General features: G+C 39.7%; 1 protein-coding gene across 1 annotated transcript in view; it reads left to right on the plus strand.

The window, feature by feature from the left end:
* MLLT1 (MLLT1, super elongation complex subunit) overlaps positions 1-14,482 on the plus strand; it is a 45,672-nt gene that overhangs the window by 13,551 nt on the left and 17,639 nt on the right. The window contains exons 3-4 of the mRNA XM_026078652.1: positions 2,767-3,014; positions 5,793-5,875. Of these exons, the coding sequence (XP_025934437.1) occupies positions 2,767-3,014; positions 5,793-5,875 (331 nt within the window). The remainder of the gene's footprint in view (positions 1-2,766; positions 3,015-5,792; positions 5,876-14,482) is intronic.

A 14,482-nucleotide genomic window follows, 5' to 3' on the forward strand; every position in this document is an offset into this window, starting at 1 on the left:
GGGCACGGGCTCTCCGGCCCCCCCCCCGTGGGGCGCGGGCCCCTCCCCGCCGCCCCTCTTTTAGGGGAGGGGGGGGCGGTACGGCCTCGCCTGCGGCGGCGGGATGGCAGCGGCCTTCGCACTGCCCGCGCTCGCTTTGGCGGGGGGCGGGAGGGGGGGTGGCGGCGGCCTCGCTGCCCCCGCGGGGCGGAGGGTTAACGGCGCCGCCGAGCCGCCGGCGCTCGGGGCGGGGAGCCTGGGCGAGCGGGAGCTGAGGGCTGGAAGTTACCTGAGGTGATCCGGCCGGCGGCCTTTTGTGCGCCAGGGCGGTGCGGCGGGGAGGGCGAGCCCCGACCGGCTTACCTGCGGTTCGCGCGGTGCGCCCGGCCGCCCCCGAAGGAGCCCGAAGGGAGGAGAAGGAGAAAACGTCGGTAGCTTTCAGGCGATTTGTGCAGCGAACAAAAGCCAGGACAGACTTCAGGGTATTTAGCAAGAAGTTGAAAAGGCCGCATCCTTTGTATCGCTGAATAGGATTGTGATTTCCCTTTGTTGAGCGACACGCTTGGGAAAAAAATAATCTCCGTTTTCAGTGGAGCAACTTGGGATGTTTGTTATGTTGGGAGGTCTCGTTCTCGATTTTGTTTCAACTTCTGGCTTAATTCGTAGCGATTGTTAATTGGACCTGCGTGTGAGGAGTGTAGCAAGTACAACTTTCACTCTTTGCTAAGCAGTTCTATTTTATGTTTAATTTTGTTCTTCTCCAGATAGTCCCATCTGTTTCTCAGCTAAAATTTCTCAGCCGTTTCAACCAGTTAGGCGAATGCTGTCGAGTGACAGCCATTTGCACTTCTCTGGAGAGGGGTACTAACTGGCAACAGTAGCACAATTTAAGGGGTAATTATGGAATTGATAACGTGAAGCTGCAGAACAGACTGCATCAGTTGATGAGTGTGGATGAACACTTGCCTGAACACTATGGAAATATCCCAGATAAAGCATGCCCACAAGCACCTTCCTGTGTGAGCCTGGGATTTTAGGCAGACTGTCTCCACATAATGTTCTGCCACCACAGAAGAGATTTCTCTGCTTTGAGTGAAACACACCRTGCCTTTTTTTCCTTACTCCTTAGTATGACATAAAAGAACAGACTGCAGTGTGCCTTCATTTTTAGTGCAGGAGTGAGATGGAGCCAGTGTAGATTTGTCCTAAAGCACAGAGGGGGGAAAAAAYGGCCTGCCAAGAGAGCTAATGAGTAGGGCAAGGTAACATAAAGATTTTCATAAGGTAGATGAAGCAATTAATTAGATGCTTTTGTCCCCGAGTCTTAGAATTGATGCATTGGATGGCAGCTGAAGGTATTTTACTGTAAAGATAATAGCCTGAAGGAATATGTTAAGGTTTTATAGTTGAAGTTAGAACTGGACTAGGATTCAGGAAGATCAAGCCCTGATGCCTGGTGGACTTCCTGTGTGATCTTTTTAAAAAGACAAAAATACTGGGATTTAAGAATGATTTATGCTTTTTCAGAAAGTACTAATCATACTCTGAAAATCATTTTCCTATAACATGCCAGATCGATATGCAAAATACTTTTCTGAGCATGAATCTTGATCTTAATCTCTGTTGTAAATCCTCAATGGCAAAATGAAGCTAATACTCTTCCTAAGCATTTGTCTAGATCTGAGGGACTGCCTGAGTCTATGTTTGTTTTCTACCATCATGTTCTCAATTTGGGCCCATGTGCACTTGTATTATAGATGACAAATAATGTTGCCTTTCCTAGTGCTAATTGAGAACTAGCAGGAAGAACAAGGCATTTATTTTCAAGTCTTAGGTGAAGAAGGGGGTAAGGACTAGTAACTGCCCCGTTTATTAGACTTCCATTTGCTGAGGGTGGATTTCACTGTGTTGAGTTTGAGATGGTTGTGCTGCTGGTCGAGTTAAATTTTGTGCATACACATTATACAATCTCATAAATAGACAAGTAGCTTGGGTGTGATTCCTTGTCTCTACAGATCTTGCCCTAAGATTTGTTGGCTTTAACTTTTGTCTGACTCACAATTGCCTTTTCTATGTTACATCTTTTTTTTATTCCTCTGCTTTCTTTTGACTGTGCGGGGTCTGCAGTAATGTCTGGATCTTCACAATTAATTTCATTTGGCTTTTAGACTTCTGTTTTTTGTTTTTTGGGGTTTTTTTTTGTGCTTTGAATGAGACACTGAATACACCTTTTTTTTTATTCTATGATTATACTAGGATTCAGGAGTGCAAATCAAAATTAGGTCATTTTAGTGCAAGCATTTGTTATACCTCGGACTTTGTCTTTGAAAGTCCATTAATAAAATATGTAATAAATACATGGAACATCATAGCTGTATTCTAATGAATTACATGTTTATTTTAGACAATATCATAATCCAGCAATTCATGATCTAATTTGTTCTTTTTCTTTTAAGGTTACTTTTTTTGTCAGTGCTGTGAATTCTGTGACCTGTGAAAATCAAGTTGTTCTGTCTCTGACACTTTCTAGTAATAAAGATCCTCTGATTAGAACTTTGCTGACAATTTAGTCGATATGTGACGCAGATAAACCTACTCTTCTTCTAAAACTGTTTTCTCTGCAATACTAATATTAGGAAAATAATTAGGTGGGAAATGGTGCTAGGAGCTATTTTTATGATACCTTTTCTGATTGACAACAGTTTAGTTTTCAGAATGAGACTGATCTCCCTATGGAGACAGTTGTGTTCTTCTCCTGCTGATATCTAGCATCATCTGTCTGTGAAGCTCGACGTTATGCATAAGCAAAACGGAACAGATTACATATTATGTCCTTACCTCTGTCCTAAAACAGTGCACGGTTCAAGTAAAATTGGAGCTGGGGCACCGAGCCCAACTGCGGAAAAAGCCCACAACCGAAGGGTTTACTCATGACTGGATGGTGTTTGTCCGTGGCCCGGAGCAATGCGACATCCAGCATTTTGTGGAAAGGGTGGTCTTTCGGCTACATGAGAGCTTCCCTAAACCCAAACGTGGTGAGTGTATTTTTGAAGATGTGTAAGTAGGCCTTTTCTGCATGAGAGCGCATTGTGCAGTCGTGGTTTGGTCTTGTACTGTCACATTTCTATAAAATATTTTCTTCAAGAGGAGCAAAATGTGCATTGCATGCACTTGAGTCTTGACCTTTACCATCTCCATTTGAGGAAGGTCAGGGAGAATGGGACCTTTCTTCTAATGAAAGGGTCAGAGGTGAGATGCTTGCTCCTCTTATTTAAGCATTAGTATACTCAGGTTCTGAAGACGCTTAGTGACAGCAGAAGGTAATTCACGTTGCAAAAAGGGCAAGATGGGTTTGATTAGTTAATCTGAGCCAACAAAACCTGGAAGCATGTGATTGGTGGGAGGTCCTCAAATACTGGGATGGTATATATAGTGTTAATATATTGACTTTTGCTTTGGTCGGCAAGCAGCTATCAGAATTCCTGCAATTTCTAGTCTACAAGTGCCAAGTCAGGTAGTATTTAAGCCAACATAAATCAGCGCTGCCAAAGGGGTGGTCTCTTTACCTCTGGCTGTACGATCCAGCTGCATGGGCGCGTACAAGCGCTGTGCAGTCAGCTGGGTGGGGGAGCTGATCTGGCTGGGGAGGATGTAAAAAAAAAATTTTTGTAACATCATTTTCTGCTGGATTGATTCTTTACTCTTTCCGCAGCAATATGAACCTTACTGTTGGCACAAGGACAACAGGAATGCAAGGTTGAGGTGGAAAAGCAAGAATTGCCCTTTTCAGCAGCAGCACAGACTTAGATCTGCCTGAGATTGTGTAACTGCATCTGCAGTGTTATTGTTAGGTAGTGTTACCAGGAATGCTGACTGGTTATGAGTATTGCTATAAATTACTTCATAACACACATTCTTTGAGATACCATTTTTGGAAGCCTGCTGGTCATGCAAGATGTTTTAGGACTACTGACTTCATTGGTTATTTGTGACAGTCCATGGTAGAAAGTAACTCAAAGGTGTTCAGCCCATAAAGATGGGCATCTAGTATGTATGTTGATTATATCTACTTCAAATTGATGTGGTAAAACTGATGTATGATAAGCAATTGTGATACTGAGCTGGAAGCTAATTTATAGAATAAAAGTTACAATCTGCTGTGCTACAATTCTTGTCAGCCAGTGTAATTAGTTTATTACAAACATCTGCATTAGGATAGTACATCCTCTTTGCTCAGTGGGTTGCTGTATCATCTACCTTTGCAGAGGCAATTTTTCCCTTCTCAGGGTTTTTAAATACTTCCTTAAGCTTGCTCATAATGCCAGTTTGCTTTTGACCAAAGAGCGTCAGGATTGTATGTAAATTGTGTGGCATATGTATACTATTTCTAGATTCATTTGAAAGGTTTCTTCAGATGATTCTCTCTTACTGGAGCAAAAACTACCGGTGAGGGTAGGCCTGTGCTGCTAGCAGATTGCTTGTATAGCAATTTTAATTTTTTAGAATAGGGTGACAAAGGAACAAAGGCTGCCTGGCAAATAGTCTTAAAATTCCTGATGCCATTTTGACACTGCTGTTGGGTTTAGGGTTTTTTCCTTCCTACATGATAGGATTTTCATGAGATCTGAGTTAAAGCAAGTCAAGAGGTTTTGATTGTTTTTATATATGCTCTTCTGTCATAGTTAAGTGCAGGGAATTTTGAGTGCTGCTTACTAGCGCCTTTATGATGGTAGAAGTGCTTAGAACTGGGGATAATTTAGCTACATTAAAGGAAATTAATTTGTGTTTTAGGTTTGAGGGAAATACCATTTCCTAATCATATTAATCCTTGAAATTCTTTAGAGGAGTAAAAAGACTTGCATTAACTTTCCCTAATTACTTAATTGACTTTATTTACATGTACTGTAGTGCATGAATTATATGCAAGTGCATCYGGTTCCCAAGAGGGAGAACATCTGTGTTGGTCTCATGTCTGTACTGCCAGCAGTTTTGTATAGTTAAGTCAYGGCCAAATGGTCCTAGAATCCTTCAAGTCAGCTACCACTGCACTGAAATACAGTGGTGGATGACAGGAAGGATTCTGTAACATAAAGATACAACTCATGGTGGAGGAGGAGGAATTGGGGCAGCAAGCTTGTAGATTCATTTCTTGGAAGTGATTAACTTTTGTTATCAAAGCTTCTGCAGTAGACAGCACTGTGACCTTAGCAGCAAGCTGTTTAACCTTTTGCTGTTTCCTTGTACGTGAAACGTATAACTGTTTACCTGCCCTTCAGGTTTCTTGTGAGGTTTGGAGGAAGCAGCTTGTAATTTAGTTATTATGTAATTATGAAGATTGAGCATTGCAGGAGAGCATTTCGAGCGGAAAAAAACCCCCACCACCTTGCACGTTACAGGGTTTTGGTGCATAAATGTCAGTCTTAAAAAGTAAACTTTACCTTTCTATACTGCTCAAATTCCCACCTTTGGGGAAGTTGCTTTTGTTGCAAGACAGCTTTAACTGGCAGTTTTCATTGTTGTGGAACAGCAGAGAAATGTAATTCTGTTTTACTGTGACAGGGAGAGGGAAAGAATCTCGTTGAGTCTTTGGAATGGTGTGTATTTTATGCTTTCTTTCTGTGGGAGGAGCTAAGAACAGTTTTCATGCTCTTAACTAAGCCCATGACCACCATCTTATTTTGGTTTTCAGGAAGGTCAATGTTTTAAATGCATCCTGAGTTGTCAGAGACCCATTTCTCATCTTGCAACTCCTTTTTGGCTCAGATTAAGTTGCACTATATTACAAGTTAACATTTGTATGTTCTCTTTTTCAGTGTGCAAGGAGCCCCCGTACAAAGTGGAGGAGTCTGGCTACGCAGGCTTCATTATGCCCATTGAAGTGCACTTCAAAAATAAGGTAGAATCTGATTCCTGGTCTTATAATTGTTTTGAGCTGTGCCAGAGTCTGAAACTGCCTGACAGAAAGACTCTAAGTTATGTGACTGTTTTATGTGTGTGGTTTTTATTACTCTAATAAATAGAATTTAACTGGGAGTTGAAAACTCCTGCCAGACTTAAAAAGAGAGCTTTTGGTAGAAATGGAACTATATAGAAAGCTAATATTGGGACAGTGTGAGGGACTGTGAGATTCTGAAAAGCGACTGTACCACTCGTTACAAGGTTTTCTACCATGGATAATATTAAAGCAGTTTAAAATGTTTTATGCAAATATGGAAGTAAATCAGCATTAAAACACTTTTTTATATTAAAAAAGGTAAATACTATTTTGACTATAATCTATAAAAAATTGGTTTTATGAACAATCTTATTAAAATAACTGTACAAATATACAAGTAGTGCAGGCCAAATACAAAGGTTTGCATATATAGGTAATGTACTTACAACTATATTAAAAATATTGTAGTTCTGATTCAGTACTTTTCCAAAAAAAGAACACTAAATATTTTAAATCTTAAGATGCATTGCCAACAAATATATGGAAGTTAGAATTTGGGATTTATTGCATGCTGTAAGTTCTACCGCAGAGTTCACATGCTGCGTGACTTGAAGAAGGTTACAAAAATAGGGATTTGGCCACTTGTGTTCATATTAATTCTGTTTCAGTGCAATTGTTTTGTTAAGCATAAATACTGAATCTTTCTGGGTTTGATTACTACTTTTAGCATAAAATGAAAAAGTTAAAATTGCTATGCTTATTATTCCGAAGAGGAGCCTAGATAAACTACAAATTTAAGCATTAAGTCACCTCACAGTATTGTACGCTCTCACCCACTCTCCACCCAAGCACAAGCAATTACCACACGTTTTGTGTACAGCAGACCACATATAATAACCTAATTCTACTTAGCTTTGCAGCATCTTTTACCAGTGCATCTCCCACAAACGTATCTGGCTGTTTTTCTTCTCACCCTGCTCTAATGCAGTATACTATTCTGGTGGTGTCACTTGTGAATAATTTATTTTTTTTAGTTTGTTTTTTGGCCTACCAGATTGCTCTTGCCCCTCTCTGTAGATTTTATGCGTCTGATTTAGTTCTAAGCCCAATAGCAAGGCTGAAAACTGCCAGGCTAAAACTTGTTTTCTAAACCTGGGAACATTTTGCCCGCCACTTTCTTGGGGGTGGGGTAAGCCAAAAGGATGTGAAGAGAAATGGCAGTTAGAGGGTAGGGGATGAAAGTTGTTGATAGAAGCAGCTTTGCTGGCAAGTACTGAAAACTATGACTTGAACGCAAAAAGCTCAAAGGCTTAGAAGTAGTTTGACTTCTGGTGGCTTTTCTGAGGTTTTGAATGGAAATCAGGAAACTGTTCATCTGCACTTTATGTTGGCTCCATTCAGGTTCAAAATCTACCTTTACATTCCTGACCGAAAAATGTGCACTCCTCCCCCCTAATTGGCTTGGAAGGCGAATCCTGCGTGACTGTGATGGGTGAACTATGTTTTGTTGCTACTTTTAATTTTTTTTTTCTTTTCTTCCTTTTCCACCCAATGTTTTCTCACACTTGCTTTTTCCCTGCTGGCCTCTTTCACATGTTCTCAGATCCTTCTCTCTCATTGCTGCCTCTCCTTTATTCTTTTTGTATTTGCACTTGTTTGTGTTGTCTGCTGTCCATATTCATATGCTTTCTGTCTTTCCATTCCTTATATTCACATGCTTCTTGCAGAGTATGGAACTGACAGCTTTTCTGAATATAACTTGGTTTCGTGCCCACCAGGGTCATCACTTCTCATTGTTTCTATAAACATGTGACCGCATAATTGTTCTTTCTAACATTAGGGATGTGATGGCTTTTTTAAATAAGGGAAATAGGTGGCCCCTGTTCTTAGTGGAAACAATGGAAGTAGCGGTTACTTTGGGAGAAGGCGGATTGTTTTTGACGTTTTTGTCTTCAGAGAAATGAAAAATAAATAGGAAAATAGCTTTAGTTCTAAACATTTTTTGTTAATCTTCAAAATACTCCTTTCTGCTCAGTTTTTTAGATGCATGTGTTATGGAGAAGTTCTCCTCCACTTTTAATCTGATTGCTAAACTGGCTAATTATGGAGCTTAGGACAGCACCTCCACCATATTAAATTGGGGCAAGCAGTGGTTGGAGGGGGGAACATAACAGCTTCCATCTTCCAACACATCATTTGAACTGACCCATGTTCTCAAGTTCAGCCATGAACTTGAAATATGTGAGCTATATCTAAATTTGCTTTTATTGTTTAAAAGTGATTTTGTAGTCCTTATGGCAGGAAATGTTATATTCTCTTCATATTTGGAAATTAAACTTGGTACTTGCAATTCTTGGAAGCTTAGAAGCTGCCTGAAATTGTGAAAGCTGGACTCCTCTGACCACTCTTGCCCAATGCTAATGCCATCTTGAAATATTGAGTTCTGTGATTGTTTCAGGAAATGGAAATGTAAGAGCTGAATGGTGCTGCAAAGAAAGAAATGCAAAGACAGAAGATGAGCAAAGAGTGGCATATAGTAGAAATTAAAAAGATGGGGGAAGAAGAAACAGAGAAGGCATGGCAAAGGTTTAAAATACAGTCTGCGTTCTCCTTCACTGGTGAATGTGATGTTAAAGCACCAAATATATAAGTATTTACTACCTAAAGGCCATATGTTCACTCTGGTCTCCGTAAACCTGTTGACACTGGTGGGGATCAGCTGTTTTGTGTGGAGCATATATTGTCCTCAATTTGCCTGAATTGATTACAGCATTTGGGACTCATCCTTGAGTAACTCTTTTCAAGTAGAGATATTATGGATTGATTCTGGGATTGCATAGGAAATGATGTGCTTTATAGGTGACTGGACAAGATGAGTAGGGTGGTGCTTTCTGGCCATATGTTCCCTATATTCTAGGACGTTTTTACTGATGACGGAAGTGTCCTTTCAGTTGAAATGAGAATTGCAACGGCTTTGGGATTTGTTTATCGATGCATGTTTAGCTTTGTAAAGGTGAGAAGGAAAAGGGTTTGAAGAGGGAGTGAACTAATCTGTGAAGGTTCATCTTTTCTATGGTTGGCTGAAACTTTTAATTCCATGGTTTAAGCCTCCTTTCTTAGCTTTTTCTGATCTCTGTCCTAAGTTGTTACTAGGATGATAAGTAGTGGTTGTCAGAGCCAGCGTACTCCTTGCTTTGGCTCATGAAAACATAGTCCTATTCACTGCTACAGGAACTTTTTTTAATTAAGATTGTCTTAAGAATGTCTTTAATGGACTTCATCAGGGATTTTTATTTATTTATTTATTTTAGGCAACTTTGTATAAAACTGCCCATTAACTCTCTTCCTCTGTGTAGAGTACTTTTTTCCATTGCCTGTTTGGAGTAGGAGAGTCAGTGCTCTTGGCACCTCTGAAGCTTTTGATGCCTTTCAGTGGAGTATTAAAAGTGGTATAAAAGCCTGTTTTTACCCTGTACAAATACAGCTATGCATTGGTGGCATGTGTTTGTCCTTCCTGTGCTGTATTCACCTCCCCATTAAGTAGGTGCTTTCTCAGTCTTGTCTCTTGAATTATAGAATATGTATTTTTATATGCTGGTGTGAACCTGGAGAGTTTGTATTTCTGAATTTTCTGGAGTGTCCTGGTAGCTCGTACAAGCAGTAAGATTTTCATTCTCGTTTGACATTGGTGACCAGCTAGAGTCTTTGCCTTTGTAACTGAACCTGAAAAATAAATGGCGGGACCACAGCAGGTTAAATGAGAAAGCGTTTGAAAGCACAGTTGAGTAAAGGTACTGGATCATTTGGGATTGTTGGACTGAAAATGTTAGTATGCTATTTCTATTTTTAAACCCTTTGTGTTTCTTCCTGTAATGAGAGCTGCTGTTAGTAGCTTCTGGTGCTTGAATCAATACAAACTGGGTACAATAAATGCATTGTTGTTTTTCTACAACTCTTTCCCTTTGCTCTCCTCCACCCAATATCCACAGTCTTGAGGGTTTGGGTTTTTTTTTTTTTTTCTGGCTTCATTGTTGTCTCCAAATACATCTCTTGCAGTGGTGGCATACGTTTTAATCTGGAGGCTGTAATACAGGTGTTCCTTTGGTATTCAGCTACTGTTACGTTTTTGTATCCTAATCAAATTAGAACCCACCCCCAGAAAAGCTGAAGACCTAGTCCTTCTTTTTATTCCAAAATAAGGCAGAAGATATTAATGCAACATAGATAAGCTGTTGTATTAAGGTCTGTTTAAAGACGCTGCCTCCAAATTTCAGAGTTAGAGATAAAAGGGCTCCAGGATTTACATAATGGATTACACGTAATACCTGGTCTTTTCTGTTAGTGAAAAGGGAGGAGGCAGAGAAGTCAGTTCGGTTCTTCCAGTTAGTTCAAAATAAACATATATATATTTTCCCCTTCCCTAATATTTATATATTTATATATATAATAATCTATATAAAAATACTGGAGGAAGGGAAGAATGGTTTGATTGTGTCTTTCAAAGCAGTACATAGGTGCATGTATAACAGGGTAGATGAAACTAAAAAAACACTTAAAGTATCGGGAACTTCAGTAAGATAGTTCATGAAAGTCTCCTAAGAAAGGCTGCTGAAGAGCTTATTTTTACCCAAGACACTTTTACTCAACAAATTGTGGAATTATTGGGGCAAGGTTTGCATAAGTTTGATTAGATTTGATTAGATAGGTTTGAGTAGATTTCAGCTGTTCCTATTTACTCAGTGATGCTGAAAGTTGTGCAAGGAGGAGTTAAAATTTGTCATTTTGTCTATATATTAAGCACAATAGTTCTGTTGCTTGCGTTTTTATGTCTGTGCTGTATCATCTTACGTACCAAATGTTCAGCACTTCCTTGTGTGCTGTTCACAAGCAGTGCATAATTTTTACTTTTGTTGTGTTGTAAATTCCTATGTATTATCAGTTCCATGTGAGCAGACTGGTTTCCTAGCCAAAATATTCACGCTGTGTGTTTCAGTAGCCCTTCAGCTTGGCACACTGATACGCAGGTCTGTAGGCTAGATATATTGCAGTGCCTGGCAAGGAAGCGTTGTCAAATGTAGCAGCTTCGCTAGCCATGCCAGCATCGTATCTTGAATCTGTAAGAGCTAATAGATTATTAAGTGCCCATCTTTGAAAATTAGAAAAATATACTCACTGCTTAATTAAAGTAATTGCCTTAAAACGGGAGAGAGTTTCAAAAAGCTGTTGTCAATTTAATTAACCCTGTAAAATCTCAAAAGAGATAGGGTGATTTCATGGACTTGCTAGTAGAGTGGTATCATTGGACTGCTTGCTTTAAAAATGAATATTGGGCTATTCACTTTCAAATGTCCTGTCTCAAAGCTGGGCGGAAGACTAGTCAAACGGGTTATGCAGGCCTGGAAAGGGGGTTTCATTTATACAGACGTTATGAACCGGTTACGGATAAATGACTCTGTCAGGCTAGATCTATGGCAAAAGGGAAGTAGTGTTAGAAGTTATGGTTATTGAATAACCATGAAGCTGCTTCCTTGGTGTGCTAGATTTTTGTAGATAATTTTGTTTTATGGCTTTCTAAAAGTGATTTATGAGCTTTATGCACACGCTACCAGTGAAATTCTTTTGATTTGTGTAAGTGGCAAAGGGCACACCCTGCCTTAAAAACAGGACAAGGAAATTTTAACAGAAGACTTTGAAAAATTCCTGCTCTTATAAAAAGCACCAAAAGAACTTTAACCTATTACTTCAGAACTCGAAAGTAAAATAAAGCAACTCTAGTATTCCTAACAGTGCAGTAGCAGTCAGCCACGAGGCTGGGAAATAGCAAGATTAAAGCATAACGTGTTCAGGTTTGGAGACCAGTGGTGGAGTGGGGTGATTCTTTGGATGGAGGGAAATTTATAGTGTCTGCAAATGCTTTATAGCTTGGCCCTAACTTTGCAGTACACTCTTCTGGTTTACTTCTCTATCAGCATCTCAGACTTAAGAGACAGATAGAAACTGAGGTTCTGAGGTGACTTCCTCAGAGATCCCATACCAGGTTAACAGTTTCAGGTCTGAATTGACAATTGAATTGTAATCTGAATAATAGCAATATCTGCCACTTCAAAATTGATGCGATCTAAAGTCTTTCTTGGAAGTAAGGCCCTTTAGAAAGGGTTGTGGTCTCTGAGAACTGTAAAACATTCGCAGTAAGTCTCTCCCCTTTTCAGTTTCTAGATTTACTTGTCAACCTCAAGGGTTGAATGTCAGAAGGTGGAATCATCTAAGGGTAAAGCTTGTATAGTTGCTACCCAAGCAAGTAACCCAGCAGTGCATAAAGTGACAGATGTTTCGGTGAGCATGCTGACTGCCTGGACCTAAGTTCTTGGAATGACAAAGTACCTGTCCTCCAATGCACCTCCCAGTAGGAGGACAGGTAGATCCCAACATCTTATTTGGAAAGGTCTCAAAGTGCAGCACTGGATTCAATGTGGCTTTCCATTTAGAAGATGTGTAGGTGCAGGTCAATTGGGAGAAGCGTTCCTGAGTGTTCCCACGTGGTTTTTTTGGAGAAGAGAACATTTAGGAAGACTGGATGGATTAAACTTTGGAGTGCTTTGAGCTGTAATTATTAGCTGTCAGTGAAAGCAGTAAATGCAAGGAGTCTGCTAACAAAGCAGCTCATTGCTTTGAGATGTTTGCGCTTTTCTTATAGGAAATATTTTGTTTAAAATTCTTGCTGTGGAGTTAAAACTTAGAAATGTGAAACAGTACTGTAATCTCTGATGGAACTATTCACTTGGATGGCGGCTCCTGATGTCCTGAGAGGATAGAAAGGATATTTTAATGATCATAATACTTGAATGAGACTCAGTTCCCAGAATGGTCATGATCTCTGATTCTGAGAAAATCACATTTAAAAACTTTTAATTTTACAAATAGTGGAAGCTAATCATAGAGATATAAATATTTGGGAGGTTCTGTGATACTTTCAAATCCATATAAATAATGGGTCTTATCTTAAATATAAATATGTAAGATAAAAGGGAAATGAATCCTCAGCTGCAGTTCCCCATCTCCTGCTCTGAAAGCAAACAGGCAAATGACAAAGCAGAGCTCTGATAATATGGGATGAAAGTCTAAAGCCTGTTTTTGCTAATATATCCAAGATCAATTGATTCCATGTTGTAAACTAGGAAAAGCATTTTAGAAACAATTCTTTTTAGGCCACATTTGGGTTTCTATTCATCCTTCATTTAAGTTTGTTAGACTTTGAGGGACCCTCTACAGCTGCTGTTGTAACTCCAATGTAAGCATGCGCTAACAAATGCAGAGCTTACTAATGATTCAGTTAATGAAAATGGTCCTTGCAGCAAAGCAGAAAATGACAAAGCAGTACATTTTGCAAGTATATTTTTTTCCTCTTCCCATTCGTGTGTTTTAATGGACATTGAACAATTTCAAGTATGCATGTGTTCTTCAGAACTTTTCCGAGAGAGATTTTGAAGACCCTACCTTGTTCATAGGATGTTCTTATTTTCTGAGATGAGACCTTTTTGTTGTATGTCGTTGCTTGGATGTCTGTCTTCCCCTGTTCCGGGGAGTTAGGATCCAAGAACTTGACTCCCAGGTAGGCTTATGGTACTGATTTTGATGTAAACCAGGTGGGGTTACAAATACAAATTTTATTATTAGGAGTATTTTAGTTTGTACAAGCAATGGCTTCTCTAGCTACATTAGTATCCCCCTAGCGAACAGCAGGAATCAGTGTGGTCTGAAGCAGTTTGACGCCTCAACCTATTTTCAGCAAATCTAATGGCTTAGGCTAGAAGCCTGCGGCGTCTGTTCCCATACAACAATGCAACTGCACCAGGAAATCAAGCTGCTGGATATGAATTGTGGAAAGACTGCTGTGCAGCTGCTTGATGTTGCGCATTGAATGAGGCATGTGGGATGCATTCATGTAAATACTGAATGTACTGTAAGGCTCTGCATGTTTTACAGGAGGGTTTCTTTGGCCACGTTTGAGTTTTCATCTTGAAACACGGTAGACAGCTTAATGCTAGGAAATGGTGCATCAATATTTGTAATGAACAAATAGTACGCAGTATTTCCAATTTTAAAAATGGGAAGGGATTCCAACAGTGTTCTGTTTTTTGTACAGCAAAATGCACAAGAGTTTCCTATGCTTCTGCAGCAGGTGGAACAAAACCAGTGAGCCGCAATTGATCCCCAACACGCATACAAACTCCGGATTTCTTCAGTGAAAGTGCTTTTAGAAAGTTCAAAAGCCTAGGATATCTTCCCATTCAGCCACTGCAATATGCATATTGAAAAGGGTTTTACAAAACAAGTCATTCTTTTATCATTGCATTTAATCTTTTCTCAGTATCCGCAGAGATCTGTGAGTTCAGAAGTTGCCCTTTCTCTAAATAAAGGATTATGCTTTCCTTAATATTGATATTTATGTTGTTTCCCAAAGAAGATAGGATCTGAATTTCAGTGAAAACGGAATATTAGATTAAAGCTTGTGAACTTGTTTTGCTAGGATCACTTGAACTGCTTTAAACAGACGATTACCAGTTAGTA

This window comes from Apteryx rowi, unplaced genomic scaffold, assembly GCF_003343035.1.
Source record: "Apteryx rowi isolate R43461 unplaced genomic scaffold, aptRow1 scaffold_482, whole genome shotgun sequence".
Taxonomy (NCBI): domain Eukaryota; kingdom Metazoa; phylum Chordata; class Aves; order Apterygiformes; family Apterygidae; genus Apteryx; species Apteryx rowi.